Below are 26,601 nucleotides of genomic sequence, written 5' to 3' on the forward strand. Positions count from 1 at the left end.
AGTGCCACTCTAGAGCGATCGGGGCTTCCTCGTGTCCAGCTTGGGGCCGGTCTTGCACATCCAGGCTGGAGGTGAATGGCAGCTAACTCTCTCAGGATAGGACTTTCTTCTCCTCAGCCCCAGAGGAGCTGCAGATTCTCACTCCCAGGGGAATATTCCAGGCTGTGTCTTACGCTAAGTGACAGTAGAACTAGTCTGAGTGGTTATCAAGCAGATGCTGGAAGAAAAGGATGCTTCGATGTTTACCATGCACCGGTTTCCCAGCGCACCTTTACGCACGTGCGCAGTCAGGTTGTTCAAGGAAATGTTCAAGTTCAAGGAAATGAGCTCCCTCCCCGCCAAGTGGTGGCACTTGCTGCTTAGGACCTATGGGAAATGGGCGAACTTCCTTGGTGGTAGGTAACACTGCCACACAGTGGCCGTGTGCACCGCCACCATAACATGCATGTGGGCACAGTCCGAGTAAAACCTGTACCGCTCTCAGATAGACCTTTTCCTGGGTGTGCAGTGTTCTGGGAAACCACTGTAAAAGACAAGGAAAGAGTGTTGATCCCCAGCCATGTAATTTCACACATTTTTATTTTTTACAGACAAGCCACAGTGAAGGATTAAATAGGGGTCTCTCAAAATCACTGATTCCTTCTTTCTGGATTTTTCTTCAGGTCTTGATCATGTCAGCATCAGATTGGACCTAGAGGCGTTATTTCAGTTCAGCCACCTTATTCTGACTTTTAAGGTACAGATGTGTGGGCTTGTCACCCCTTTTATCTACCTACCAAGTGCTGGGCTTACCCAGGATTTCACTTCCTTGCTTCTGGGTAGAGCACAAAATCTCTACTCGAACTTTGTGCAGAATTTGACTCTTTGTTCCTGAGTGGAAAACAAAACAAGTAAAAACTCTACTGCTCATTAATTAATAACTTATATGGTTAACAGAGGAAGGAAGGAAGGAAGGAAGGAAGGAAGGGAGGGAGGAAATCTTACAAGATACAGCAAAGAGGAAAATTCCAAAGCCTAGGGTGAGAGGGACCACAAGAGCTAGAAAAATGATTTTCAGGAGAAAAAAAAAAAGCAGAAACTGGACATTATTTTGGGAACCATGGAAAGATTGTGATCAAAAGAGGCAGAAAAATGAAAGGGTCTTTACTAAGGATAGTTAGATGCCAGAGAAATCCTGTGCTGTAGTTATTCTCAAATATTTCATCAAAATTCTAATTTTGTTGTCAGCCCAGAAGCTGAGTTATAGTAAAAAAATAAATAAAATGAAAAATGAAAAAAACCCCACAAGTCTTTGGTCTCAAAGAGCTCACAGTCTAGTCAAGGATACAAACATATATAGAAATTTAAAATCATAATACAAAATTGTCAGTGCGGGAACCGACATACAATCACAATGCTGATAGTTTCCTTGATGAGGCTAACACTGCTGTAAGAAATCAGAAAAAGCTTCACGGTAGATTCTGGAGGATGTGTAAGAGTTTGCCAGAGAAAGCGGTTCTTCTAGTCAAAGAAAACCACATACAAATTGCTGTAACATATCAGTTACACTGACTTTTTAAAAATTGATATGCTCTCCTTTGATGAATAATTCACACAGCCCATACACAGTTTTCAAATGGAACCAGATTCGAGGCAAAGTATGTGCTCGTGATTGCTCGCCCACCGACTGGAAAGAGATTTCTGTGTGTTCATTGCATAACGGATTTCAAGAGATACAAATAAAGTTTGAAAAACTGAGATTTGGGAATACAAATATTCAGTCTGCAGTGGATAATGAAATCTGCCTTTGCGAAGCATTACAAGTTTCCCTCCCGTTTTCCTAGACTTTTCGGCCTGCTGCAATGTTAGTCGAACGCTCCACAGACTATGGACACACCTGGAAAGTGCTCAAATATTTTGCAAAAGACTGTGCTGCTTCCTTTCCCAATATCACTTCTGGCCAGGCCCAGGGAGTGGGAGACCTTGTCTGTGACTCCAAATATTCAGATATTGAACCCTCATCTGGTGGAGAGGTAGCATTTCCTTTCTTGGATTTCTCAGATAGAGGTTACACCTTTTTTTTTTTCTAATGCGGTTCATTTAAATGAAAACAATTTAGGTAGTGTTTACTGAAATATAACTTGAGTTCTGTTACTTTTGTTTTAGAGAAAGCGTGAGCAGGAGAAAGGGGTGGGGGGGAGAGAAAGAGAGAGAGAGAGAGTGGGGAGAGAGAGAATTTCAAGCAGGCTCCACACTCAGCAGAGTCCGACATGGGGCTCAATCCCACGACCCTGGTATCATGACCTGAGCCGAAGTCAAGAGTCAGACGCTCAACTGACTGAGCCACCCATGGGCCTCTAGCTGTTGGTTTTTAAAGCATGAACGTGTTTAAATTGAAATGAGTCCTGAATTAATTTCAAACTCAGATAAATAGTAAGCATCTTACAAGCAATACTCCTGCATGAGAGATTACATCTCTCATTACATCACCTGCTGAGGGTGAGTGGGGACTAAGACCCAGCCTGGGCACTAGGACACAGGACACCCAGAGGGAGGAGCATCTGTTTCTAGCCCTTGCTACATAGCTGTGTTATCTCATGGCTGTGTGCCATAGCTGTGTTATCTCATGCTCTGTAAACCACCACCCAGGCGGGATCTGCCAGGACCTTCCTCTGAGCAAAGCGGGTGACAGGCAGAAGGGCAGGGTAGGAGCGGGGTTGGGAGGTATGACTCTTATCAGGCAGAGTGAAAGGGTTGGTGGCAGAAGGTGTCTCTGGAATCCCCGGCCAGATCCAGTTGATGACCTACTGGATTGTGACCCCGTCCTTCCCTCCCAGCCCCAGTGCTATCACCTACATGGACCATGGGGGCATAAAGAACCAGAATGACTAAGACGTTTGATTCGTTTCCATGTTGGCCCTTTTATTCACAAGAGAACCCAAATAATAATCTGTATCCTACGCCAGCTGGGAGGCAATGGCTCAGCCTTTTCGTGAGGTCAGGATCTCTTCTTTAAGAGTATACTCTTTAAGAGTTACTCTTTAAGAGTAACAGGGCGCCCAGGTGGCTCCACTGGTCGAGCATTCAACTTTTGATTTCAGCTCAGGTCTTGATCACAGGGTCATGAGTTTGGGCCCTCTGTTGGGCTCCATGCTGGGTGTGAAGCCTACTTAAAAAAAAAAAAAAGTATATTTCACAATGCTGTTTTGGGTGAAATGCTACACATTTACCTGCATTTGTTTTGCAGGTCGTTTTAAAGGTTTTGGATCCCAGGTTTGAAATAGAAAACCCCTACAGCCCCTACATCCAGGGTATGAGATACTCTCTATTCTTGCACAAATTCTTTTTCTAAAATTCTGTGTTGGGGGCATCCCTTTTCATTGCATGTCCATAGCCCATGAAGTGTGCTTTCCTTTGCTGTTATCATTTCTCCAGACCTTGTGACATTAACAAACCTGAGGATCAACTTCACCAAACTCCACACACTGGGGGACACCTTGCTTGGAAGGAGGGAAAACGGTTCTCTGGATAACTACTACTACGCTCTGTCCAACATGGTGGTTGGGGGCAGCTGTTTTTGCCACGGCCACGCTAGCCAATGCATCTCCGTGCAGAAAGTGCGGGGAGATGTTTTCAGCCCTCCTGGAATGGTAAGTCACTGATCGATCCCAGAGGGCAGCTGGCTCTCTTCCCTTTCCTTCGCGGCACTGGTGCCGAACGTGGATCAGAGCCTCTCCATGGGGATCCATAGTCGAAGTGACAGCTCTGTGTTGGGGCAGGGATCATTCAACCCGCAGTTCTGCGGTCTCCACCCCAGATGACTCCATGAGCAGCATTTCTCATCTGTGAGCTCAGGGTAGCCCGTCGTGCTCCCTTCTTGTTTATTTGCTTTTTAGGGAATGGAGCTTTAGTGGTGAGGACCCTGTTTCGCGTGCATTCTCCCACAAAAAGTTCTCGAAGGTCTCTCGTGCGAGAGAGGGTGTACTCCACGCCGGGGTGTCCGAGGGATGCCTGCCACTGTAGAAATTGTCACTCCAAGTAGCACTCTTGTGCCGGGAATGGCTGTTCCTGGTGTTGATCTCTTCCATCCCTGGGACGAGTCTTAAAAGAGCGATGCGGTGGAAGAAATGCCTGTTTGCGCAGAGTCCTGAGGGTGTGTCTACTACATAATTTTAAACTATGAGCCACAAGCAGACAAGGCTGGATGCCGAAACTCTGCACCTTCCCTGTCAGCCAGCTCCTATTTCCCTGGAAGTACAAGTTTCTGTCTTTGAACTTGGGTATACAGTGCATTTTGTGGACAAACCAAGAGAATCATACGCTTTGCTCCAGGTTCTTTCTGTTTTCTAATTCCCTCTTTCCCTTAACCACCCTTCCCCCCCTTCTCTCTCTCTCTCTCTCTCTCCCTCTCCCCCCCCCTCCCCCTCCCTCCCTCCCTCCCCCTCCCTGTCTTTCCCTCTCTCTGCCCCCCCCATCCTGTCTCTCATTGTGTGTTGCCCTGAAACTAGAATTCAGAAATGCCAAAGAAAATGTAGATGGTTCCCGAACATCTTAAACTTTTTCCAAACGTGGAAGTTGGTTAAGCAGATAATAGAAGGTAGACAAGGAAAAGCTAAGACCCGAAGAGGCATCTGGCATGGTATTGCCTTTTCCACCTCGAGAACCCCAGCGTCCTCAGAGCAAAGCCCTCTTTTCACACCACGCAGGTTCACGGCCGGTGTGTCTGTCAGCACAATACAGATGGCCCGAACTGTGAGAGGTGCAAGGGCTTCTTCCAGGACGTTCCGTGGAGGCCGGCAGCAGGCCTCCAGGACAGCATGTGCAGAGGTACGTGGGGAAGGTTCTCAGCCTGTGTCCTTAAGCTCGAACAACATCGAGTTCATTTCAGTGGAGCTGTGGGCATCAGAGGCCGCAAACTTGTGGCTCCCAGCTCCAATCGTGGGATATCCTAATGTGTCCCATTACCTCCCATAGAAGAATACCAACTTCTCAGACCCTCACACCACAAAAGGCACGTTAATTCACAAAACGAAACCATCCGCGTGTTGTGTGGTCCCTTCCCTGAGGAGGGGCAGAGCCATGTAACAGCAACATCAGTGGGGACTAGATTTGGTACAGAGATCCCTACCCTTTTCCTGAAGAATCACCCATTCCGTGAACGGAGCCTTAAACACATGTCAGAGGATAGGAGAGGTGAGGACTGGGACAAACTTTGACAGGCTATTGTAGCTTTTATAAAATATTTAGGCTAATAAGGTAGAGGGTTCTTTGGCAATGCGTTTGCTGCCTCTGAATTTTGAGGAAAGTCCATACAAACTTGTTACTCAGCTTCTTTTCCCAGACTGGGGGAATATGGGATTGGGGCAGTGAGAGGTGAGTGGAAGAGGTCTCTAAAAAATGTCCCATCCAGGGGAGTCCCAGTGTGCGAGACCCAGCAAAACAGAGCCTAAGATTTTGCTGTTTACAGGGAAACCCCAACAAGGCACACAGCACAGACTTCACCACCAAGGCAAACAATAAAGTTCTCCAAGCAATAAAGCTGCACTCTAGGGCTCCCAGATCACCCAAATGATTTACTTTTGTTTACCTGATTGTAAAAAATATAGACAGACAGATAGATAGATAGATAGATAGATGTGAGTAGAATCAGAGTACTATCAGTGTGTGTGTGTGTGTGTGTGTGTGTGTGTGTGTATTCTGTGTGTGTGTATATATATATATATATACACACACACATATATATACACAGAATAAGAGTACTAGAAAGATCCTTCGAAAGCACCTGCTTTAATCCTCATGTACTTGGTATATTTCTAACAAGTCGGCGGAGCACTGAGGCTGCAGTGATTTGTGCCCAAACAGCTGCCTGGTGGTCCCCCAGACCTTGGCCAGTCTCTCCTAACCCCTCTCCTTCCTCAGCTTGTCGCTGCAACAGCCACTCGGACCGCTGTCACTTCGACATGACCGCGTACCTGGCGAGCGGCGGCCGCAGCGGGGGTGTGTGCGAGGACTGCCAGCACCACACCGAGGGACAGCACTGTGACCGCTGCAGACCCCTCTTCTACAGGGACCCGCTCAGGGCCATGTCCGATCCTTACGCGTGCATCCGTGAGTCCCCGGCCTGTGGCCTGTCTCTTCCACACGTGTGAGGCCGACGGAGAGGTCTCGCTTGGGCTGCAGGCACCTCCCGCCCCCACTCGGTTTAGCAGCATTTAGGGGCCTGGGGGGGGGGCAGTCTGAAAAAGCACTCGGTTCTGAGAGCTTTCCTTTCTCACGACAGGTTGGGCCAAATAATCCGGGTCCATCCCGCAGCCCCGTGTGGGTGGCCGACACTGGTGAATCAGGAAACTATTCCGGATTCAGCCAGCAAGAGGCGGGTGGTTCAGGAGGTGCTGCAGACACCTGAGTGTCCTGTGGGTCCCCTGGGGGAAGTAGCTGAGCGTGGGAGACCCGACTCACTCTGGCCCGCTCCACTTCGGATGTTTCAACTTTGCCACGGTGCCAAAGCAATGGGCATTTAGTAGAAACCTGCTTAGAATTTTGAACTCGGATCTTTTCCCAGGCCAACCCATACGCAGATGATCCTCTTTCCCAATGCTGGGCCAGGTAGCTAGGGACAGTTCCCAGTCAGACCCCTGGTCAGGAGCCTCAGCAACCCATACGCTTGCAACCATTCTGGGGGCGCCTGGGTGGCTCAGTCGGTTAAGCTTCCAACTTCCGCTCAGGTCGTGATCTCGCAGGGTTCGTGGCTTCAAGCCCCGCATCGGGCTCTGTGCTGACAGCTCAGGGCCTGGAACGTGCTTCAAAGTCTGTGTCTCCCTCTCTCTCTGCCCCTCCCCCACTCATACTCTGTCTCTCTCTCTCTCTCTCAAAAATAAACATTTGGGGAAAAAAATCACTTAAAAAAACCAACCATTCTGGGCCCATACAACAAGTTTTCACTATCAGTGCAGTATTCAGGAAATTACACGAGACATTCAACACTTTACTGTAAGACAGGCTGTGTGTAGGAAGATTTTGCCCAACTGTCAGCCAGCGTAAGTGTTGTCGGCGAGATTAAGGTAGCCGAGGCTGAGCTGTGATGTTCGGTAGGTTAGATGTATTAAGTATATTTTCGACTTAGGAAATTATCAGCTTCCGATGGGTTTATCAGAGTCTCGCCTTAAGGAGAAGGTCTGTAGTGAAATGGGCTACATTTGACCGGCTGTAGACAATTCATCTTTGCTGAGAAGACACATAAGCTAACGATTACCATCTTTGTTTTAATCTTTAAAAATCTTTCATCTTGTCTTTAATCTCAGCTGTTGAAAATGGAATGTTTTGTGCATATAAAAATAAGAGAGAATACTGTAATAATATGCCCACCAGCAATTGTGTCAAAATGTAATGTCTTACCCCAGGGCAACTTCAGGACCTTAATAACACATGACGGCGATACAGGTGACTCAGGTACCCCACTGTTACCTTCCTTTCTGGGGATAAACTCTCATATAACTGGCAATTACCAGTACAGTGCTGGCTTTTACACTTTTACATGTTCTTGTCTACAAACAACGTTATGTTGGCATGTTTTCAAGCTTTACATAGATGATACTACGCTGTATGTATCCTTGATTATTTCACCCAACGTTATGTTTTTGAGATTTGTCCATATCAGGTAGCTCTAATTCTCCAATTTTAAGATCTATGTGTAATGTCTGTATAGAACTCTTTCTTCCTATAGATATGACAGAATCTATTTGGCCATTTTTCTTTTGATCCCCCCCAAAGCATTCTTGTATGTGTGGCCTTGTGCAAGTGCACAAAACCTCTCCCTAAGAGTCCTACCAAGAAGTGGGACTAATGGATCATGGGGTATGAACTTCTTCCAGGTGATTAGATGGTACCACATTGTTCCCTAAGTGGGGGTACCAGTTAGCACCCACACCAACAGTGGTTGAGTACTCTCATTGCTCTATACCCTGGCCAGCACTTGGTTTTTTCACACTTCGATTTTTGCTGATGAAAACCTGTCTCATCATTATTTAAAATTGAATTTCCCTGGAGGAATGAGACCAGAGTGAGGCAAGGGAATGACCCAGATCCCAACATTTCAGGTAGCACATCTCTCAGAGATGTAAGTGCGAGGTTATCACCTGCCATTTGCATTAACCAGACAGGGAGCACCTCCTTAAATTTTGGCCCTAGGCATCTTGCTGGTCTCAACTCTGGTCCCGGCACTACTGTGGATTATCTCATAGATAAACTTGATTTCAAGTACTGAGCACGGGTAACTACTGGATCTAAGATCTCACTCTACTTGCAGACTGACAAGTAGCTTGTTATTGTTTCGTGGATGCTGGCAGAAGACACGAAACTCCCCGGTTAGAGACAAAGGACTTTAGTACTCATGGCACAGGAAGTAACAAGATGTTTATATTGGTGTGTGTTCCCATGTCTCCAAGCCCTTAGTCCCATGGGGCAACTCAAAGGATGCCAGGTGGATCCCACATACAAATGAGTCTATGTCACAGCCCAGGGACACAGCGCTTGGAGCATTCATTGCTTTTACAGCAAGGAGAAGCATGCTTGTTCTTTGTCCAGGGGAAGACGTGACCTCATCCCTGAAAGTAGCTTGCTGACAACGCAACCTTGGGAAAGGGCTGGGTGAAGAGCCATCTTGCATTGCCGGGACACTGAGTAAAAATTGCGCGGGTACCCAAGACCCATGGAACGTTGCCTCTCCCCATACCCAGAAATCCTGCTTCTTACTCTCTGTCACCAGTCTGTTATTATATTGGGGGGGGGGGGGGGGGGGTTTGCTATAAAACTACAACTTCCAACTTTATGCCATCATCATACATAAAATGAAGTCCTATACAGAAGTAATTCAGTAGCCACCAGAATGTATACAACATCCTAGATTTCAAACTTTAAATCCTCACAGCGTAGAAAAGGCATAAATGAAGTTTTTGTTCAGATTGCGGAGTGGGCGCCTGACAACATAAAAGTTTACCTTATGTGATCTGTTTAAAATTGAGACAAAGAACTGAATGCTCAGAAAAAAACAATTTCTTTAAATCAGTGTCCTAAGTGTCCTACTTTGTCACCAGAATCTATATTCCGCCCCCCCACACACACATACCTTTTATTAATGTTTTAAACGCTATGCATTTATAAAAGAAAAAGGAATTGCTCTCTGAGGTGGAATCAGGGGAAAATATAATGTTCCGAAGGTTATCTAACCTAGGAATCTGGAAAGAGACTGCAAGTAACCAAGTCAGATATTCACATTAACCAACGTCTTGTTCCTTAAGAACCACTTAGTATCCGGGTGCCTGGGTGGCTCAGTTGGTTAAGTGTCTGACTCTTGGTTTCAACTCGGGTCAAGATCTCGTGGTTTGTGGGTTCAAGCCCCACATCGGGCTCTGTGCTGGCCGTGCAGAGCCTGCTTGGGATTCTCTCTCTCCCTCTCTCTCTGCCCCTCCTGCTCGCTCGCTCTCTCAAAATAAATGAATAAACTTAAAAAAAAAAAAAAAGAGCCACTTGATGGCACTTCTAAAGGAAACTGAGTCAAGAAAACTGGTACCCAGATGTAAAATTAAGAGGCTATTCTATATATACAAGGAGGTATTTTTTTTAAAGTAAAGACAAATGAGCCTGTAAAAACAATCTTCAAGAGACTCCCCAGTTTCCCTAAACGCATGTTTGTGTGTGTGGAAGTCTGTGTATACAAATGGCATTTATTAAGACTGACTAGCAGTCTCCTATAAATTTTCTCTAAATTGTCCTCGTTTGCACCTAAATATTTACATGATCAGATTCCAGGCATAGGGGTTGACTAATCTTAAGTCGGCTGTGATTAAAACACAGCCAAATGTGATACAGGGGAAAAACAACAACAACAACAAAAAAGATTTGGTAGATTCAACTGCCGATAATAAGGGTTTGCTGGAGTTAAGTTGTGTGATGCCAAGAAGTTTTATTGGACTTCTAAGGCCATGACTTAGGGTTATTTCAAAGTAAAATTACTACCCATTCACCCACATCCCTTCCCTAAAGGCTACTTCAGTGCATAATTAAATTATACTCTGGAACTCAGGGCTGACCCTTTGGAGTGTCTTTCAGATAAAGTTGACGTTTTTCCTTTTGGCTACTTCTAAAATGACTCCAGCTTGTTCCTTCCTTTCTAGAAGCAACTGTATTTAATTAGAAGAAAATTCTGGTTTTTCCAAACTAAGCCGGACCGAATGCTGTTTTTCCATAATAAGATTTCATTACCAGTCACAATCCAATAACAATTGAAAATCGAAAGATTCTGTCAGACAACCGAGTGTTTGCTTCAATAAACCAAACAACTGGTGGGAGTAGGTTTTTTCCATCAAACTCTCTAACCTGAACGGTTGTTATATAAACCTACATAACATGGCTTTAGATATGAGGAGTTTGTTTTTATGAATCCAGAGTAAACATGTATAAATGCGAACATAACTATTTCTTAGAATCAGGATATTCTTTTTTGAGAAAGAGAGGGAGCATGAGCAGGGGAGGGGCAAAGGGATGAGAGAGAGAGGGAGAGAGAGAATCCCAAGCTGACAGCGCAGAGCCCGATGTGGGGCTGGAACTCACAAACCGTGTGATCATGACCTGAGCCAAATCAAGGGTCAGACGCTTAACCAACTGAGCCACCCAAGCACCCGAGGATAGTCATTTTTTAATCTTTATTGCATTCCTTAAAAGTGGCGTCCCTTGGAAACACAGCACCAAGTGGTCATCTGATGTCCACCAACAGACCTGTCCTCTCTACCAGAGCCGCAGTAGTCAATACTACTGCCCCAGCCTCTCCCGGGTACCACCCCTCAACACTGGGGGGCGTTGGGCCCCTCGAACTATCAGAGAGTTCTTCCTTGTATCACATCAAGCTCTGCCTTTGATAACTTCTCCCCTCTGGAATTATTCACACCATCAGCATCCCTTTTCATATTCGACTCCTTTCTTGAGTTATTCCAGTTTCTGCTGAAAAGAAAAAGGGTCGCCGGTGCTTCTGCTGCTCCTTGGCTACAGGTGATCGTTTATCTCATTTTGCAGAATCTCTTCATCCAAGCTTTTGCCCTGCCAGCAGATTTCCAAAAAGAAAACAGTGGTATAAGCCTTTCTTGCTCTTCTTCCCCTTTCTTTCTTATACGTGCTCCTTCCATGAAGAATTAAAGAATGATCACACTTATCCTTATTTTTCTGTGAGGGGGGGAAGGGCAGACATACTTTCTTAACCACATTTTGGAGTTTTGATAGACATGTGATTTTTTTTCTCTGTCTCACATCTGTATTTGTATATTTCATTACAGCACCCCACTCCTACTTGCCTCTAGACATTATTCTCACCTTTGGAGTCTTATTTTCTTTCTTTAATCTTTTATTGAAGTGAAATGAACATAACATAAAACTGACCATTTTGCGATGAACAGTTTCCTACCACAAAGCTGTGCGATCAGCACCTCTACCTAGCTCTAAAACATTTTCATCACCCCCCAAATTAATCTATTCTTCACATGCAGTTTTCCTAATAGCAGTCTTCCTCTGATCCTCTTACTTTAGAATCACTTAAAAGTCTCTCTCTCTCCCCCTTCCTCCCTCCTCTCTCGATAGATAGATAGATAGATAGATAGATAATAGATAGATAGATACAGATGGAATTGTGCAACATTTTCCAAGGCCGGAGATCTGGGAGACATTTCTAAACAGTCCTCGCCCACTGGTCTAGTTGTTTAAACATATTTAATTATTTAAACAAAATAAAGTACTATAGCATGAGTTAACGGCTATGTTTATATCTCAGGTTTCCCACAATTTGCAATTAACTAAGATAATGCATGTCTGTGTCCCCAGCTTGTGAATGTGACCCGGACGGGACCTTATCGGGTGGCATTTGTGTGAGCCACTCTGATCCTGCTTTGGGGTCTGTGGCCGGCCAGTGCTTGTGCAAGGAGAACGTGGAAGGAGCCAAGTGTGACCAGTGCAAGCCCAACCACCACGGACTGAGCGCCGCTGACCCCCTGGGCTGTCAGCGTAAGTCGGCAGCGGCAGGACGGCCAGCCCGAATGCATTTTAAAGCTTGGGGCCCTCAGTTTCAGTCATTGTAAATACCCAAGAGTATTGCCGGCCTCTGGGTTTTTAAAGGTGATTCAAGACCTTCCGCAGATTTTAGTTAAATTAATGGAGATTTTTTTTTTCTTGGCGATTAGCTGAGTTTATCATAAGGAACCAGCAGGGGGCGCTCACATTTCCCCGCTGCAGCAAACATGAGAAAATGCCAAGAAATTTAATGCCGAGTTGCAAAACCTTTCTAAAAATGGTCTCGACTTGGACTCCCTTATACAAATTCGTGAAGTTACATTATGCATTTATGCATAGATTGATGACTTCTTAAGTAGATTTCAAGGGGTGGTTTCTTTTTCCTTTTTTTTTTTCCAATTACTTTTCTCCTTTGTTCTCACACCTCTCCTAAATTGGTCCTATGTTCTCTGACAAAGAGAAGAACAAAATTAAAGAGCCAAGGGAGGGGTTGTGAGGAAACAAAGAAATTCAGAGTTTTCTGGGGCCAAATGGGAGACCTTTGCCTCTAGGATCATAGAAACTCTTAGCTGCCTGGGGTCTCAGAACTGTAGATTCCTCAGGGAATCCGGGTAAATAATTTCCCTCTGTCATGCTCTGTGTTCTTGCCCATATAAGGAACTGTGGATTGTTTGCATGTTTAGAGAGCAGCATGCTGAATCCTTCCTTCTCCTGGAATTTAATGGCAACATTAAATCCCAGGACAATGGATCAAATAGACCAATTCTCATCACACCTCTCAGTACTCCAAGTGTTTCCCCTGGGTCAGCCCTGACCTGATGTCCTCCTAGAATAGGCCAAATATTGTTTTCTGTTTTCTTTTCTTTTCTAATAGCTTTAGTAAGGTATAATTCACATGTCATACAATTCACCCTTTGAAGTACAAGTCCGTGACTTCTAGCATATTCAGAGTTGTGTAACCATCACTACAATCAATTTGAGGACATTTTCATTACCCCCAAAAGAAACCCTGTACCCTACTTCTGGCTATATACCCAAAAGATTGGAAACAGGGGCTTGAAGAGGGATTTGTACACCCATGTTCATAGCAACATCATTCACAGTATCCCCAAAGTGGAAGCGACCCACATGTCCATCCATGGATGAATGGGCAAACAAAATGTGGTACATACGTGGGGGAGGAAGGAGTTGGAAGAGATGGTGTTTGATGGGCACAGAGTTTCAGTTTTGCAAGATGAAGAGTCCTGGAGATTGGTTGCACAACTGTGGGGCTGTATTTAAAACGGTCGGTGTTATGTTAAATGTATTTACCATGAGAAAAAAAAAGCAACCCCCTGGCCTTTAGCTCCCACCTCCCTAACCCCTCTTAGGCAAGCACTAACCTACTTTCTGTCTCTCTAGATTTACCCCTTGTGGATATTTTGTACAAATGAGATCATCCACTATGTGGTCTTTTGTGACTGGCTTCTTTCACTAGCATGAGGTTTTCAAGGTGCATCCATGTTGCAGTATTGTGTCAGTATTCCTTTTTTATGGGTGAATAATATTCCATTGTGGGGCTACTCCACATCGAATGCGTCCATTCATCAGCTGACAGACATTTGGGTTGTTTCCATGAACACTGGTTTGTCCCACAGGGGAAATGTGTATGTTGCTCTGGGAGCGTAATTTCTTCACAGGACTCAGGACTCAGGATAACTCGGGATAACGGTGCCAGATGCTCCAGCCTACATGACTTCTACTTCTACTCTCTAATTACCATCCAGTAGCACCGCATGAGGGCTCTGGAAATGTCTGGCACTGGATTTCCCACACAGAGTTGTATGCCATACAAGAACTGTGAGGCCAGGCAGACGATAGACTTGGCAGGGCTGGATGTCGGGTGTTCTTGTGGCCACGCGTTTTGCTCAGCGTGAGCTATTAAGGACAAGGGTGGGGAAATAGAATAATTGTGTTTGCTCTGCTTGCAGCCTGCAACTGTAACCCTCTTGGGAGTCTGCCTCTCTCGGCCTGTGATGTGGAGACTGGCGAATGTGCATGCCAGTCATTTGCCACCGGACCACACTGTGAAGAGTGCACTGTATGTATTTGCGTAGGATTTCCCTTTCATGTGGTCGTGTAGATTTCTGCCGCCATTGCCCAGAGGACACTTGGTCTCGTTAATTTCTTTCCTTGTGCTGATGTATTTCGGTCCTCCCCGGTAAAAGTATTTACACAACAGAAATCAGCAAACACTAACCCTTCTACAGAGAGCTAGCTGGTTGTTAAACATTTACCAGCACACCGACTTTTCCCAGATTGCGCCGAATGGACCCGGGCACCGATGTCAGAAGTTTTATCCACTGTTCTCCCCAACGTACCAAGCAGTAGAATATGACAATTTATCTGCTCCCTTTTTTCAGCCCACCAGATTGTGGAGCCTTTTCTTCTGTCTCTTGCGTATAGTCTCTTTATCACCCCTACCACCCTTTGCCTAGAAATATTTTGGACGAGCTCATTTAAAAAAAAAAAAAACCCGCAGGTTTAAATGGACTGTAGATTCCTGTGGGAAATAAACTCCTGGATTGTTCTAGACTCCAAACATGTGAGCATGTATGTCTAAAATTAGTAAACTAAAGCCTTTTTTACACCATAAGAAATGTGTCATGCAGTTAGGGAGTCCAAATCCAACTTTTCCCTTTGTTCTCCAATCCTGGCAGCCCACCATGACATTTTGGAAAGAAAAAACCCCAAACTCAACCTAGTAAAAGAACAGTGACCTTGATGTGTCTGAAGAAATGTAGCTGCTAAATAAGAAACATATGCCTATTACAACATCGTTCTGTGTTAATATTTTAAGTCATTTTACTGGAAACATATGAGGCCGGGGCACAGGAGGATGGGGAAAGAAGACGAGAAGGTACCCTTGAAGAGGGAACTCTGGGAGACGGCGCAGGTAACCTGGACATGTTATGGAGGAAGGTGAGCCACGCCAGCTCCACGGCTGCATGTGGGCAACACGAAGGATGCCGGGCTGGTTGGCAGGATTGACGAAGATGCCGCGTCAGATGATTCCGGAGAGACCTTAGACTCAGGCTGACTTTGTTGGTTCGCAGTTTGACAGCCACTGTATATATAGGTCACTGGATTGTGTTTACAGGAGGAAAATCGCTGAGCAGGGGCCACAGTGGGGGAGGGGGTGGGGGGAGGGGCAGGGCAGAAGAGGGTTGCCCATTGTGGCTGCACCCACATGTCCACCAGGTGCCCCACCTCGTCCTCCGTCCGGCGGTGCCCCAGATCTGCTCTGAGCCCCATGTGCCAGCACCCCTGGCCTAGAGGGAGTTTTCACAACCACATCCTTGGCGAAGTCCGTCATTGCACATTGTTTCTGCCCAGACTGAAGTTGGGTTTCAGGAAAGATACCAAAAGTCTTTTGCTGTGTTTTGTAACAAATTCTGTCAGGCTTTAATGTTTAAAATCAATCTTTCTGAGTAAAATCAGGCGGAAAGTTCTATCAAGATAACAACAACAACAACAACAAAAATAGAGACATAACAAACCCGTTTCAAATGAGACTGCCGTGCCTATTAAGACCTTGATTTTGTCTGAGCATGTTAAATTGAGGTTTGAAAGGGAAGTCGTTTTTGGAGCATTTTATAGTAAATGTTATCAGATTTAAGAAATAGTTGTTTGTATCTCCCCAGCTGCTTATATCGAATAAAGGTCAAGATGTTGCAATGAAGAAAAGTCTTGAACAAAACGGACTCTCTCCTGCAGAGTTTGTTATGACAAAACAGCTTACTTACAAACATAAGAGCCTGCTAAACTGTGATATGCAAATAAGATCTCAAAATCAACTTGAATTTTTTTTTTACCCCCAAACATTTTAAGACTGAGGAAGTAAAACCCCCTTAAAACCCCCTTGGGATTTTTGTGGTGAGAGAATCTACTGGCTTTACAAAAGCAGTTGCAAATAGGCTAGTTGAAGACCTTCTCCCCAGACTGGCCTTAAACAACTCACCGTGAGGCTAAATTGGTGTGGTCAGAGGAACTGTGTAGTTTTCACCATATTTTTTAAAAATTTATTTTGAGAGAGACCGTGAGTGAACGAGTGCTGGGAAGGGGCAGAGAGAGGGAAAGAATCCCAAGCAGACTGCACTGTCAGCACAGAGCCCAGTGCGGCCCTTGAACTCCTGAACTGTGAGATCATGACCTGAACTGAAATCAAGAGTCGGACACTTAACCAACTGGATCCATCCAGGCGCCCCTGCATTTTTTTTTTTTTTTTTTTAAAGAGAGAGCAAGCAGGGGAGAGGAGCAGAAGGAGAGAGAGAGAATCTTAAGCAGCCTCCACACTCAGGGCAGAGCCTGACACAGGGCTCGATTCCATAACCCTGGGATCATAACCTGAGCCAAGATCAAGTCAGACACTCAACCGACTTAACCACCCAGGTGCCCCCACTGCATTTTTGCTTGGAATAGTATTCAGGCAACCTGCCTGTCCCCTTCATTCCAAGTCCCAGGAATAGGAGAGATGTGTCCTCCAAGGTCATTACCAAGTACACAGGCAGGAAAGGTGACTGTGTGATTGCCCAGGCTGTGTGGCTATTTGACGTGTGTCGACTGAACTGTACTGATTTTAATATTTACCCTTCAGAGCAGCACGTATCTTCATAGCTGGATTTAGCTGAGCATTTTCTCTTTATAGGTTGGATACTGGGGACTGGAAAATCAGCTCCATGGATGTTCTCCCTGTGATTGTGACATTGGAGGTGCTTATTCCAACGTGTAAGTCACTAAATGAATGACGCAGTCCTGTGGCTATAGTCTCCACTCACGTTTCCACATTTTATTCTGACCGGCTTCTAGTCATCGGTGATGGACTTTATTCCATGACGAGCAAAGGGTGTTGAAAAGCAATGATCTTGAGACATTAACTACAGCCCAAATGATTTATTTTGCTCGAAATATTTCCAAGGAAGAGATCAACAGTCCTCTTGCTTAGGTAACCCACAGGTGGTGGGATAGATGCCGTGTGTGACTTGACCTGCCTAAAACACCAACTTTTTGCCACCCTATAAGGAGAGGTCCTATATACTCCTTTTTGCAGCATTTAGAGCAGAATCAGAGGAAAGAGGTGGCTACTTGGGTTCCATGGATCTGGATTTGCTTTTCAAGACCAGACATGTAGAGCCCATGGCCTCCTAACATCCTCCTCAAGACCATTGATTGATCGATTCAAGGAGCGGGTCCAAACTCAGAAGGCATTTAGCTCAGCACCTCCATGCCTCCGTTTTATCCCTCCCCCCTCTCCATCTGTGCGTGATGGGTTTGTTTCTCCCCAGGTGCTCCCCCAAGGATGGCCAGTGTGAATGCCGCCCGCACATCACTGGCCGCAGCTGCACTGAATCAGTCCCCGGCTACTTCTTTGCTCCTTTGAATTTCTATCTCTATGAGGCAGAGGAAGCCACCCCTCTCCAAGGACTTGCACCTTTGGTTCGTATTTCATTTAGTCTCCTTCCAGACTTGATTTGATGGGGCGGCGGTAAATACATATAGCACACCCTTGAGATCATGGGTAAGGTACCTGGAAAAGAATGGTTTGGCCACCCGTGCCAATCAGAACAGAGTTTACTTAGCATGGAACTGAAGGTTATAGAAACTCTGGAGGGCAGAGCCTGCATTTTACGTGATCTTTATATTACAAGTCTAGCGCAGAGCCTGGCACGTAAGTGGGAATTGGTTGAGGCTGTGGTCAAATGGACCTGACTTTTGCTCTTTCGATGTGGCTGTCTGCTAACACGTGTTCATTGAGTATCTACTTCTCTGCCTTCCCCACGACACTATAAACCACAAGATGGACGGACAGATGTGTATGCCGTTCACCACTGTTGCCCTAGCATCCGCCACAGTGTCTGAGCCACAGCGGGAACCTCACAGACCTCTGCTAACGATGAGCAAATAAGGTTCAAAACGGAAGTATACGATGTCCTCCTGAAGCTGATCATAGACTAGTCGTTCTCACTGATGTTCACTGGTGTGGGTGAGGGCAATTGTCACTCGGTGCCCTACTTCATTCCCTCCAAGTCAGGGTCCTGTGGGATATTTTCCCTAAAAACGTATTTCTTAAAAGTCTTGTTAGAGGAGCAGACACACACGTGTGGAACGATTAGAGAAGTTAGACTCCCGTGACACTCTCAAGCATGTGACCCCAGCCACAGGCAGGAATGTGGCAGGGGAAAAGGGGATGTGCGGTGAAAGTCTTCAAGAGAGAAGGCATGTAAAAGTCGGTTCTGAAGACAGGGTTTGGATAGAAAACGGGAACTCGTCCAGGTTCCAGCAACTAAGTCGTTTCCTGAGATCTTTTCTTTATCTGGACACCATTGATGGGAGGGATGAAAATGCCCCTTAGGAGGCTTGGAATGTTCTCTTCTGCTGACTGGAATCGGGGGGAGGGGCAGGAGGCTTTCACTGTCCCTACTTAAACTTACAACCATGGTGGGTGGGATCAAAATGAAACTATTCTATGTCTGCATTCTTCTTCATGATTTTTAATTTTGCACCTTTATGATGGTGACTTAAGAAAACACTTTGGGGGGCGCCTGGGTGGCGCAGTCGGTTAAGCGTCCGACTTCAGCCAGGTCACGATCTCGCGGTCCGTGAGTTCGAGCCCCGCGTCAGGCTCTGGGCTGATGGCTCGGAGCCTGGAGCCTGTTTCCGATTCTGTGTCTCCCTCTCTCTCTACCCCTCCCCCGTTCATGCTCTGTCTCTCTCTGTCCCAAAAATAAATTAAAAAAAAAAAAAAAAAAACGTTGAAAAAAAAAATTAAAAAAAAAAAAAAAGAAAACACTTTGGTAAGATAATATTGGTATTTATATTTAGGCTATAACTATCGTAAAATAATAGAAGATATATGTTGGTCCCTACCCCTGGTTCCTGGTAAAGAGCTCCTAAATCCTTTGGAATTTTCTGGTAGATAAGGATGTCTTTTGTTCTAATTGTGTGACTTGATGGGCTTCTAGATGGGGCCTGGTCACCAGAAAGACCAAGCTTTGATTAGAAGCTTAGAATTTTCCATCCTCCCCACCCCATTCTCTGTGAAGGGGAGGGGAACTAGAGATTGAGTTAATGAATGACCATGCCTATATGATAAAGACTCCATAAAAATCTCCAACATATAGGGTTCAGAGAGCTTCCAGGTTGGTGAACACATCCATGTGCGAGGAGGGTGGTGCACCCCAACTCCAGGGGCCAGAAGCTCCTGATAGAGAACCCTCCCAGTCATAACTCTTCATCTGGTAGTTTGTATCCTTTATAGAATTCTTTATTATATAATAAACCACCAAACATAAGTGTTTCCCTGAGTTTTGTTCTAGCAAATTATCGAGCCCAAGGAAGGGGTCATGGGAATCCCAGTTTATAGCTGGTTGGTCAGAAGTACTGGGAACAACCTGGATTTTCCATTGGCATCCGAAGGTGGGGTTGCGGGGACCGTCTGGTGGGACTGAGCTCTCAACCTGTGGCATCTGACACAAAGTCCAGGGAGATGGTGTCGGGACTGAATTAAATTACAGGACACTCAGCTGGTGTCTGAGACTTGGTGAGCATGGGAATAAACCACACACCAGTGTCTGAAGTGTTGTGAGCATAGTTAACAGTGTGACAGTAGAGGGGTCACACGAGAGGGTCTTTCCTATACAACTCTAAATATAATTGTTCCCACTATTTTAGATAAGAAAACACAAAGCAGCTGTAATATCTAGAGTAGACGGACTGATGCTTAACGTATATTCCCTGTGCGCCATGCCGTAGCTGCTGAGAAGCAGTTAAGGGGAATGTGCTAATGTGCTAATGCAGCTCCAAGCCATGAGTGTAGTCCGACGTGAAGCCTTACTCCTCTCTCCATGGTTCAAAGATCAAGGACAGAGAATGGGCTTAAAGGGCCAGGAAAATTGTGCAGAGGATCGGAAAGTAGTATCTATGACAATTCAAGCTGGGACTGATGTTGTGTTTAAAATACAGCACGAATAATTTCCTCTCCACTAAAAAGATGATCCTTAATTGTAGTAGGAAGAGTTTAAGCTAGACCCTCTTTGTGCATTCATTCAACAAATATGTATTGTGTGCTTACTATGCTCTTGCTTTTGATATTAATAAAACTTCCAGGGCCACCTGACAGGCTCAGTCGGTGGAGCATGAGACTCTTGATCTCAGGGTCAGGAGTTCGAGTCCCACGTTGGGAGAAGAGGTCACTTAAAAGAAGAAGAAAAACAACTTCCACTTAGAGCTCTGTCCTTTGCACTTTATATACGTTACCTCGTTTGACTTCCCGAACAACCTATCACCTTTAATTTCCAGATTAGGGAGACATTAGAGAAGTTACCTAACTTGCCCAAAGTCACACAGCTGGTGGGCAGTGGACCCTGGATTGAAACCCGGGTGCATCTGGTTCCAAAGCTCTTGCTCTTAACCCATCAATAGGTGCCACCCACATGCGTAACGTTGAGCTCCAGGCTAAGGGCAGCATAGAAAGCAATTAGTCACGGTCTCTGCCCTCCAGGAATTTTTAGCTATAGCTAATACACTTACATAGATACCTCAGGATGGGGGCAGAGACGTATGACAAGAAGGATCCATATGTGCCGTGTGTTAAGATTTCAGAGCCAAAAGTGATACTTTATGAACAGGCTTAAGGCACAGAATAATGTGGCTTGAGACTTGAAAGCAATAAGCGTTCCAGTTGGTGGCCTCGGTGAGAAGACAGTCCAGCCAGGAAAAGTTATAAATAATGGCTCAGAGGGGAGACAGGGTAGGTATATTCCCAGGTAGAACAGGAAGTTTATATAGGGAAGAAGTATTGGAAAAGAACAGTAGATCCTCCTATTAAAGAGCCTATATTTTACTTTTTGGGCAATGAGAACTCGCTGACGCTTTCTGAGCCAGAGACTGACCTGACGAAGACTGTCCTCAGTGTTCCTGTAAGTGCGGTCTAGTCGCAGGGAGGTCTGGGATGGAGGGAGAGCTTTCTGCTGTAGTCCTGGCAGGCATAAGGAAGGAATAAGGAAAAAGCTAAGAGGTAGCAGAGAGAGGAGAAGGTATGGAGATGATGTGAACAAAAAGGATGTGAACCCAAGACCATGACTTAGGAGTAACTCTTTGAATACTCAAATCGGAGAATGAAGAAAAAGGACGATTAACTTTCTTGGCGGGTCTTCAAAAGATGTGTGTGGGTATGTGTGTATCTTAATTTTTTCAGGCTGCTGTAACAAAAGCACCACGGACTGCGTGGCTTATAAACAACACAGATTTATTTCTCACAGTCCTAGAAGCCGGGAAGTCCAAAATCAAGGCACCAGCAGATTCATGTCTGGAGAAAGCCTGCTTCCTGGTTCGTAGATGGCCGTCTTCTCACTGAGTCCTCACACGGCAGAGGGGCAAAGGAACTCTTTCATAAGGGCACTGATCCCATTCCTGGGGTGTGCCCTCATGACCCAATCACCCCGGAAAGGCCCCACCTTTAATCACCACCACTGTGGGGATTAGCCTTCTCTATGTGGATTTTGCAGGGACACAAACATTCAGTCTATGGCAACATCCTTGCTACTCACATGTGGTCTATGGACCAGCAAGGCTGCATCACCTATGAGTTCACTGGACTTATAGAGTCTCAGGTCCTGCCCCAGACCTACTGAATCAAGTCTACGTGTTAACAGGATCCCTCAGTGATTCATAGGCAACTTGGGAAGCACTGGTTTGTTTTCTTATAGAAACTACCTGTGGTCACAAAACTTAACATTGATTGGATTTAACATAGTGTGGAATTTGATACAGTGTAGTATAAAGCTAATTCCATAATAGGCTTTCTGCATAAAATCAATAAAATGGTTTCTAATTTTGTGTTGGACGCATGGACATAATCCAGCGTGGCCTGTCTGAGGTTCCTCATCGCAGAGGTCAGGCAGCTGGACAGAGAGTGTGGCTGAGAATCACTAAAATAAGCGAGTTCCTGAAGCGGGCCTCCGCTGACCCGAGGGCTGCATGCTCTTGACGAACAAGTAGGGCACCTGTGAAATGAAAAACTCTTGTTTGTAAAACCAATAACGAAACATCAACCAAGGAAACACCCACGTCCAGAGGACCGCGAAAATCTGGAAATGAGCAATTGGCGATTCCGACCGGGTCCCCGCTGAGGGGGATGGTATGAAAAGGAAGCCCGTGAGACCAGGATTTTAAGGAAATGGGAGCCGCAGGAATGCAATTCCTCGGCTTCGTTTGGGAGGTGGCTCTCCTGGTATAACCTCTCATGGGACCCTGCGAGGTCAAATCCCACAAACTGTGAGAACTGTCAGGAATTGGCCTCGAGAGTGTCCAGAGTGACAATAGCTACTGAAACTGCGTCTCTACACCATGCCTGCTGTTGATTTTCTACAACTTTCTTCTTGAGATCTCACGTTAAAACATAGCATCTGCGCTTTTTTTTTTTTTTAACACCACGAAACTAGGAGATAAGCATAAATGTTTTCCCAGGTTCGAATGTCACCAGCACAGCGTCGTTCAAAAAGAAAACCCGAGACGTCATAGGACTACCAAAATTTTCTCATTTTCACGGAGAAAGAGGAATTATAAAGTGCTTCACGACTCCTTCCTGAGGCTATGAAATGAAGATCGTGATTACCTTTTAAGTTATCAGATAACCCGAAACGCTTGCACTGTGGTAGAATTGGAACTTCTGTGGGTTACTGACGCTGTAATTTCTTTTCTTTTTAAGATAGCAGCAACAGCTTTGCCTACGTGTGATGTGTACTTCCAGCAACAAGGGAGTGATTTCATAGTTGACAACGGCACGATAATACTGAAGAGAAATCAGAAGCAGAGTGTACGTGCTGACGAGCAGAGTGAGGTAAACCACTTCTCCATGGCTGTCGTCTGTCCTGCCTGAAACAAACAATCTGGTAATGTGCTCAGAACCTTGTGGGGCCCTTGTGAGTACTCAGTCCCTGTAAGCTGCCAGTGTCCTCGAGGATGGGATGGAGGAAAGGAGGGCACAAGCTCAAAGTAATTAGAGCTTCTGGGCAGAATCCCAGTAGCTTTCTTTGTTTCAAGACAGAAGTTTCTGGAAGGCTGGATTCTGGAGTCAGAGTCAGGTATTGCAAATTCACAAGTTTTTGTCATTTTAGGGACATAAGGAGAGCTGAGGAACGGCTCTCCCCCTAGTTGGAAGGAAGAAGACATGCTGATATCCCTGGGGGTGGTGCATGGCGTCGCCATGTCTAGAATCTGAGACAGTGGAAGCTGGTCAGTGCTAGTGTGGGTGCAGGATGATGCCACCTCCACGGGACCCTGCTCCAATGGCTTCAGAAGGCCAGAGGAGACCTGAGGACCTTGTAGCCAGCCAACTATATTAGTTTGGATAATAGTCATCCAACTCTATTAGTCAAAGTTGGGGATGCCTTGGGTCCATTCCTTCCTTCATTCAGTACCCTGGGATCTTCACTGAGTTTCCCACATGCGTATGCATGAAGGGGCACGCTGGAAAGCCAATGAAATCAGGGCTCACAAACCCTGAGTCAGTTCCTTAAACATAAGAGACCTCCTTGAGTGAATGAAATGGTTGAATCAATGGCAACAAGAATATGTCAGCACGAATGAAGTCTGCCCTTAAGATCATTGTTGTGGAAATGAGCCGTGTACACAAACCACTAATGGTGGCTGGGTGGGGTAAGTATCATAGAAGAGGTACACATAATATGACACGGACTTCAGATTCAGGAGAACTACCTCTAGGTGAGAGAATCAGAGAAGGCTTCCTGGCTGGTGTTCCTCATCCCCAGGTCCATGCACACCAGTCATGGCGGACTTGCTCTTTCGTCTGCCTGTTCCTGTGCCCACACCATATGCCCATGAAGCCTTCTCTGACTCTCTGGGCTTCTCATTTTGAGTCCATCTGAAAGATAAGAGTGGGGAATGAGTCACTACTCCCATCTCCTGGCTCTCTATAAACAGATAAGCGAACCTGAAACTTTACTGTGCGGAAGCACTGACTAGAGGGCTCATTTAGAAAGCAGGTTCCAGGTTCTTACCTTCAAGATCCAAATCAGAGAGTCTGGGACTGGTCAAGAAATCTGCATGTTTGCCACGCACCCCAAAGTGATTCTGATACAGGTGGTCCCTGACTGTTCTTTGAGAAACACAGCTCTAAATATCCACAAACTACTCTCCTGACTCTTGTCTGAAACGACCACCTCTGTATTATTTCTTGATTTGTAAAACTTCTACTCATCCCTTACAACCCAATGCAGATTTATCTTCCTACTCCAACATCTGGACATAGTTCATTGTTTCCATCTCTGGGGTCACACAGATCCGTAATCTTCAAACTGTGGGTCCTGCCTGTTAGTAAGTAGGTTATGAAATCAATTGGCTGGGCCCAGCTTAGTACAACAGAGGAATACAAAACAAGGGCATATTTTCTTGGTGAAAACTTTGTTTCGGTTTGTATAAATGTGTATGGGTTCCCTGGAAACAGACATTGCAACAGAGATGTGGGTGCATGTGCCTTATGGAGGGGAAGGAACACTCATCAGGAGAAGTCTGTAGGGGAGGGAGGGCAGGAGGCTCGGGAGGGGAAAGTGAGGCAAGGATGGAGTCTGGGATAGATGTAGCCTTGGCCTGATCCCCTGCGAAAGTTGGAAGCATAAATGGCACAACAGAATTGTCCCCCATTGAGGGTCAAGGGCAGGCCTGTTATGTCCATCAGCCTGTCATGGTTGTGGGCTCCCAGGTGAGTCACAGGTGAGGTGACTCCGATCCAAGGGCAGTTCTCAAGAGAGAGGAGCTATGTCACAGCAGCTGGTGGCTGGAGAGTGTGGCCCAGCCGAGGGGACCCCGCAGTGCACTCACAGCGAGGGCTGGCGTCTGCTCTTTGCATGCTCAGCCCCACATGCCGGGCCCTTTGTTCAAAACTTAGGGAAAAAGAACATTGAAGGCACTGAAACATATAGCATCTTACTTTCTTCCATAGTCTCTTGACTTCCCGGTGTTCTTTTATTTGCCATCTAATGTCGTTTGAAGTAAAGAAATATTAAAAATATAAATTACTGGCACGAATGGTACCATGCATCTTTATATCGTGCAATTTTCACTGCAAACATAAGGGCATTTGGCTCATGTAAAATCACTGAAATTACACGGGTTGTATTTTGTAGTTATAAATGCATATGTATTCTGGCCTTCCCAGAACAATGGAATGTGCAAAACGAACACAACTGTTTCTGTTTCACTCCTCGGTATGTGTCTTACCAACACTCCCTACCTTCAGCATACTAACCAGTAAGGGAGGGCTGCAAGAAAGACAACCAGGAGTCGCCCTATCTTTCTTTCCTTCTGGTCATCCTTTGGTGTATGCAACTGGCTAATACAGGGAAGCAGCATGAATAACGTCTTTCTCAGAATGCCTTTGCCTTCTTTCTGCTTTCAAAGCAAGTTCTGGCTGGAACAGAAAAAGCCTGGCTTCTTGGAGCTGTCGACACCCTGCTTACTCAGGCATCAACATAACCCACTTACCTTATATGCACTCTTAGTTTCACTGAACACGTGCGCATAGTAGGTCCACTGGGATGCTGTGTTCACCGGCATCATGTGCACTATTTGCAAATGGGGGCAAGGAAGCACACACATAGGGGGCATGTCTCTTCTCATATGCACGTGCCATTGTCCCAAGAGACTTCACTCACAAAACAATTTCAAACATAACATTATTTCAAGATGGTGATGGCAGAGCATTAAACCAAACATGGGGTCCCTTCTGAGTGTGGGACCCTCTGGAAGTACACGTTTGTACGCCCATGAAGCTGACCCAGTCCATCTGCCCCTTACATTAAGTTCATTCCATGCACGCACGGGCTTTCCGGGATTCTCCCGGGCCACAATTCCTGGGGAGATTTACAAAAGGAGATTCGTGAGACAAATGCAGCCTCTGGCTGCCACAATTAGTCCCAAAGGTGGTAGCCGATACTCACTGTCTCCCTCCTTCCTTGCCACCCATTCTAGATTCCCTTCATGCTCAACTAGCACTTCTGCAGGTTGGGATGACCTAGACCTTCATCCTTCCACAACTGAGCCCCTGGTTTCCATGGTCTTCTCAGGCTACATGTAGGGGAACACCACAGGTGTCTTAGTGGGCCACCTCAGTGCCACGCATATTCCTCATGTCCTGATTAAATAGGATCAGCCCTTCCGGTTATGTCAATTTCGTCCCAGGCCTCCTGGTCTACAGGCATGAGAAGCCCTGGTGGCCATGCAGCAGCCATATCTTTAAGGTTAGTGGAATTCTTTGTTCCTGGCCAAGAATCAAGACATCTAGACCCACAGAGCCTAAAGTTGCAAGCACAAGAAGCCCAAATTCCCTTGGTCACCACCTGTGACAGTGAGCTTGGCCACTCCTACTAGATTTCCAAACCCATGTCTTCTACCCATTGAGAGCACAGCATCACATAAAGGCCATTGCCATCATTAAGGAGCAAATGACATCCTGAAGAATACTGTCCCATCTCACAGGGTGTCGTTCCCAAGCTAGTGAAGCTGATGCATTTT

The 26,601-nt window shown here is 45.8% G+C and overlaps 1 protein-coding gene across 1 annotated transcript in view; it reads left to right on the forward strand.

Annotated features, from left to right (window-relative positions):
- LAMB4 (laminin subunit beta 4) overlaps positions 1 to 26,601 on the forward strand; it is a 109,419-nt gene that overhangs the window by 20,355 nt on the left and 62,463 nt on the right. Inside the window, exons 6-16 of the mRNA XM_049641329.1 lie at positions 663 to 736; positions 1,824 to 2,012; positions 3,227 to 3,290; positions 3,415 to 3,629; positions 4,686 to 4,806; positions 5,899 to 6,087; positions 11,845 to 12,024; positions 14,001 to 14,110; positions 16,718 to 16,797; positions 17,355 to 17,505; positions 22,778 to 22,909. Coding sequence (XP_049497286.1) covers positions 663 to 736; positions 1,824 to 2,012; positions 3,227 to 3,290; positions 3,415 to 3,629; positions 4,686 to 4,806; positions 5,899 to 6,087; positions 11,845 to 12,024; positions 14,001 to 14,110; positions 16,718 to 16,797; positions 17,355 to 17,505; positions 22,778 to 22,909 — 1,505 coding nt within the window. The remainder of the gene's footprint in view (positions 1 to 662; positions 737 to 1,823; positions 2,013 to 3,226; positions 3,291 to 3,414; positions 3,630 to 4,685; positions 4,807 to 5,898; positions 6,088 to 11,844; positions 12,025 to 14,000; positions 14,111 to 16,717; positions 16,798 to 17,354; positions 17,506 to 22,777; positions 22,910 to 26,601) is intronic.

This window comes from Panthera uncia, chromosome A2, assembly GCF_023721935.1.
Source record: "Panthera uncia isolate 11264 chromosome A2, Puncia_PCG_1.0, whole genome shotgun sequence".
In the NCBI taxonomy this organism is placed as follows: Eukaryota; Metazoa; Chordata; class Mammalia; order Carnivora; family Felidae; genus Panthera; species Panthera uncia.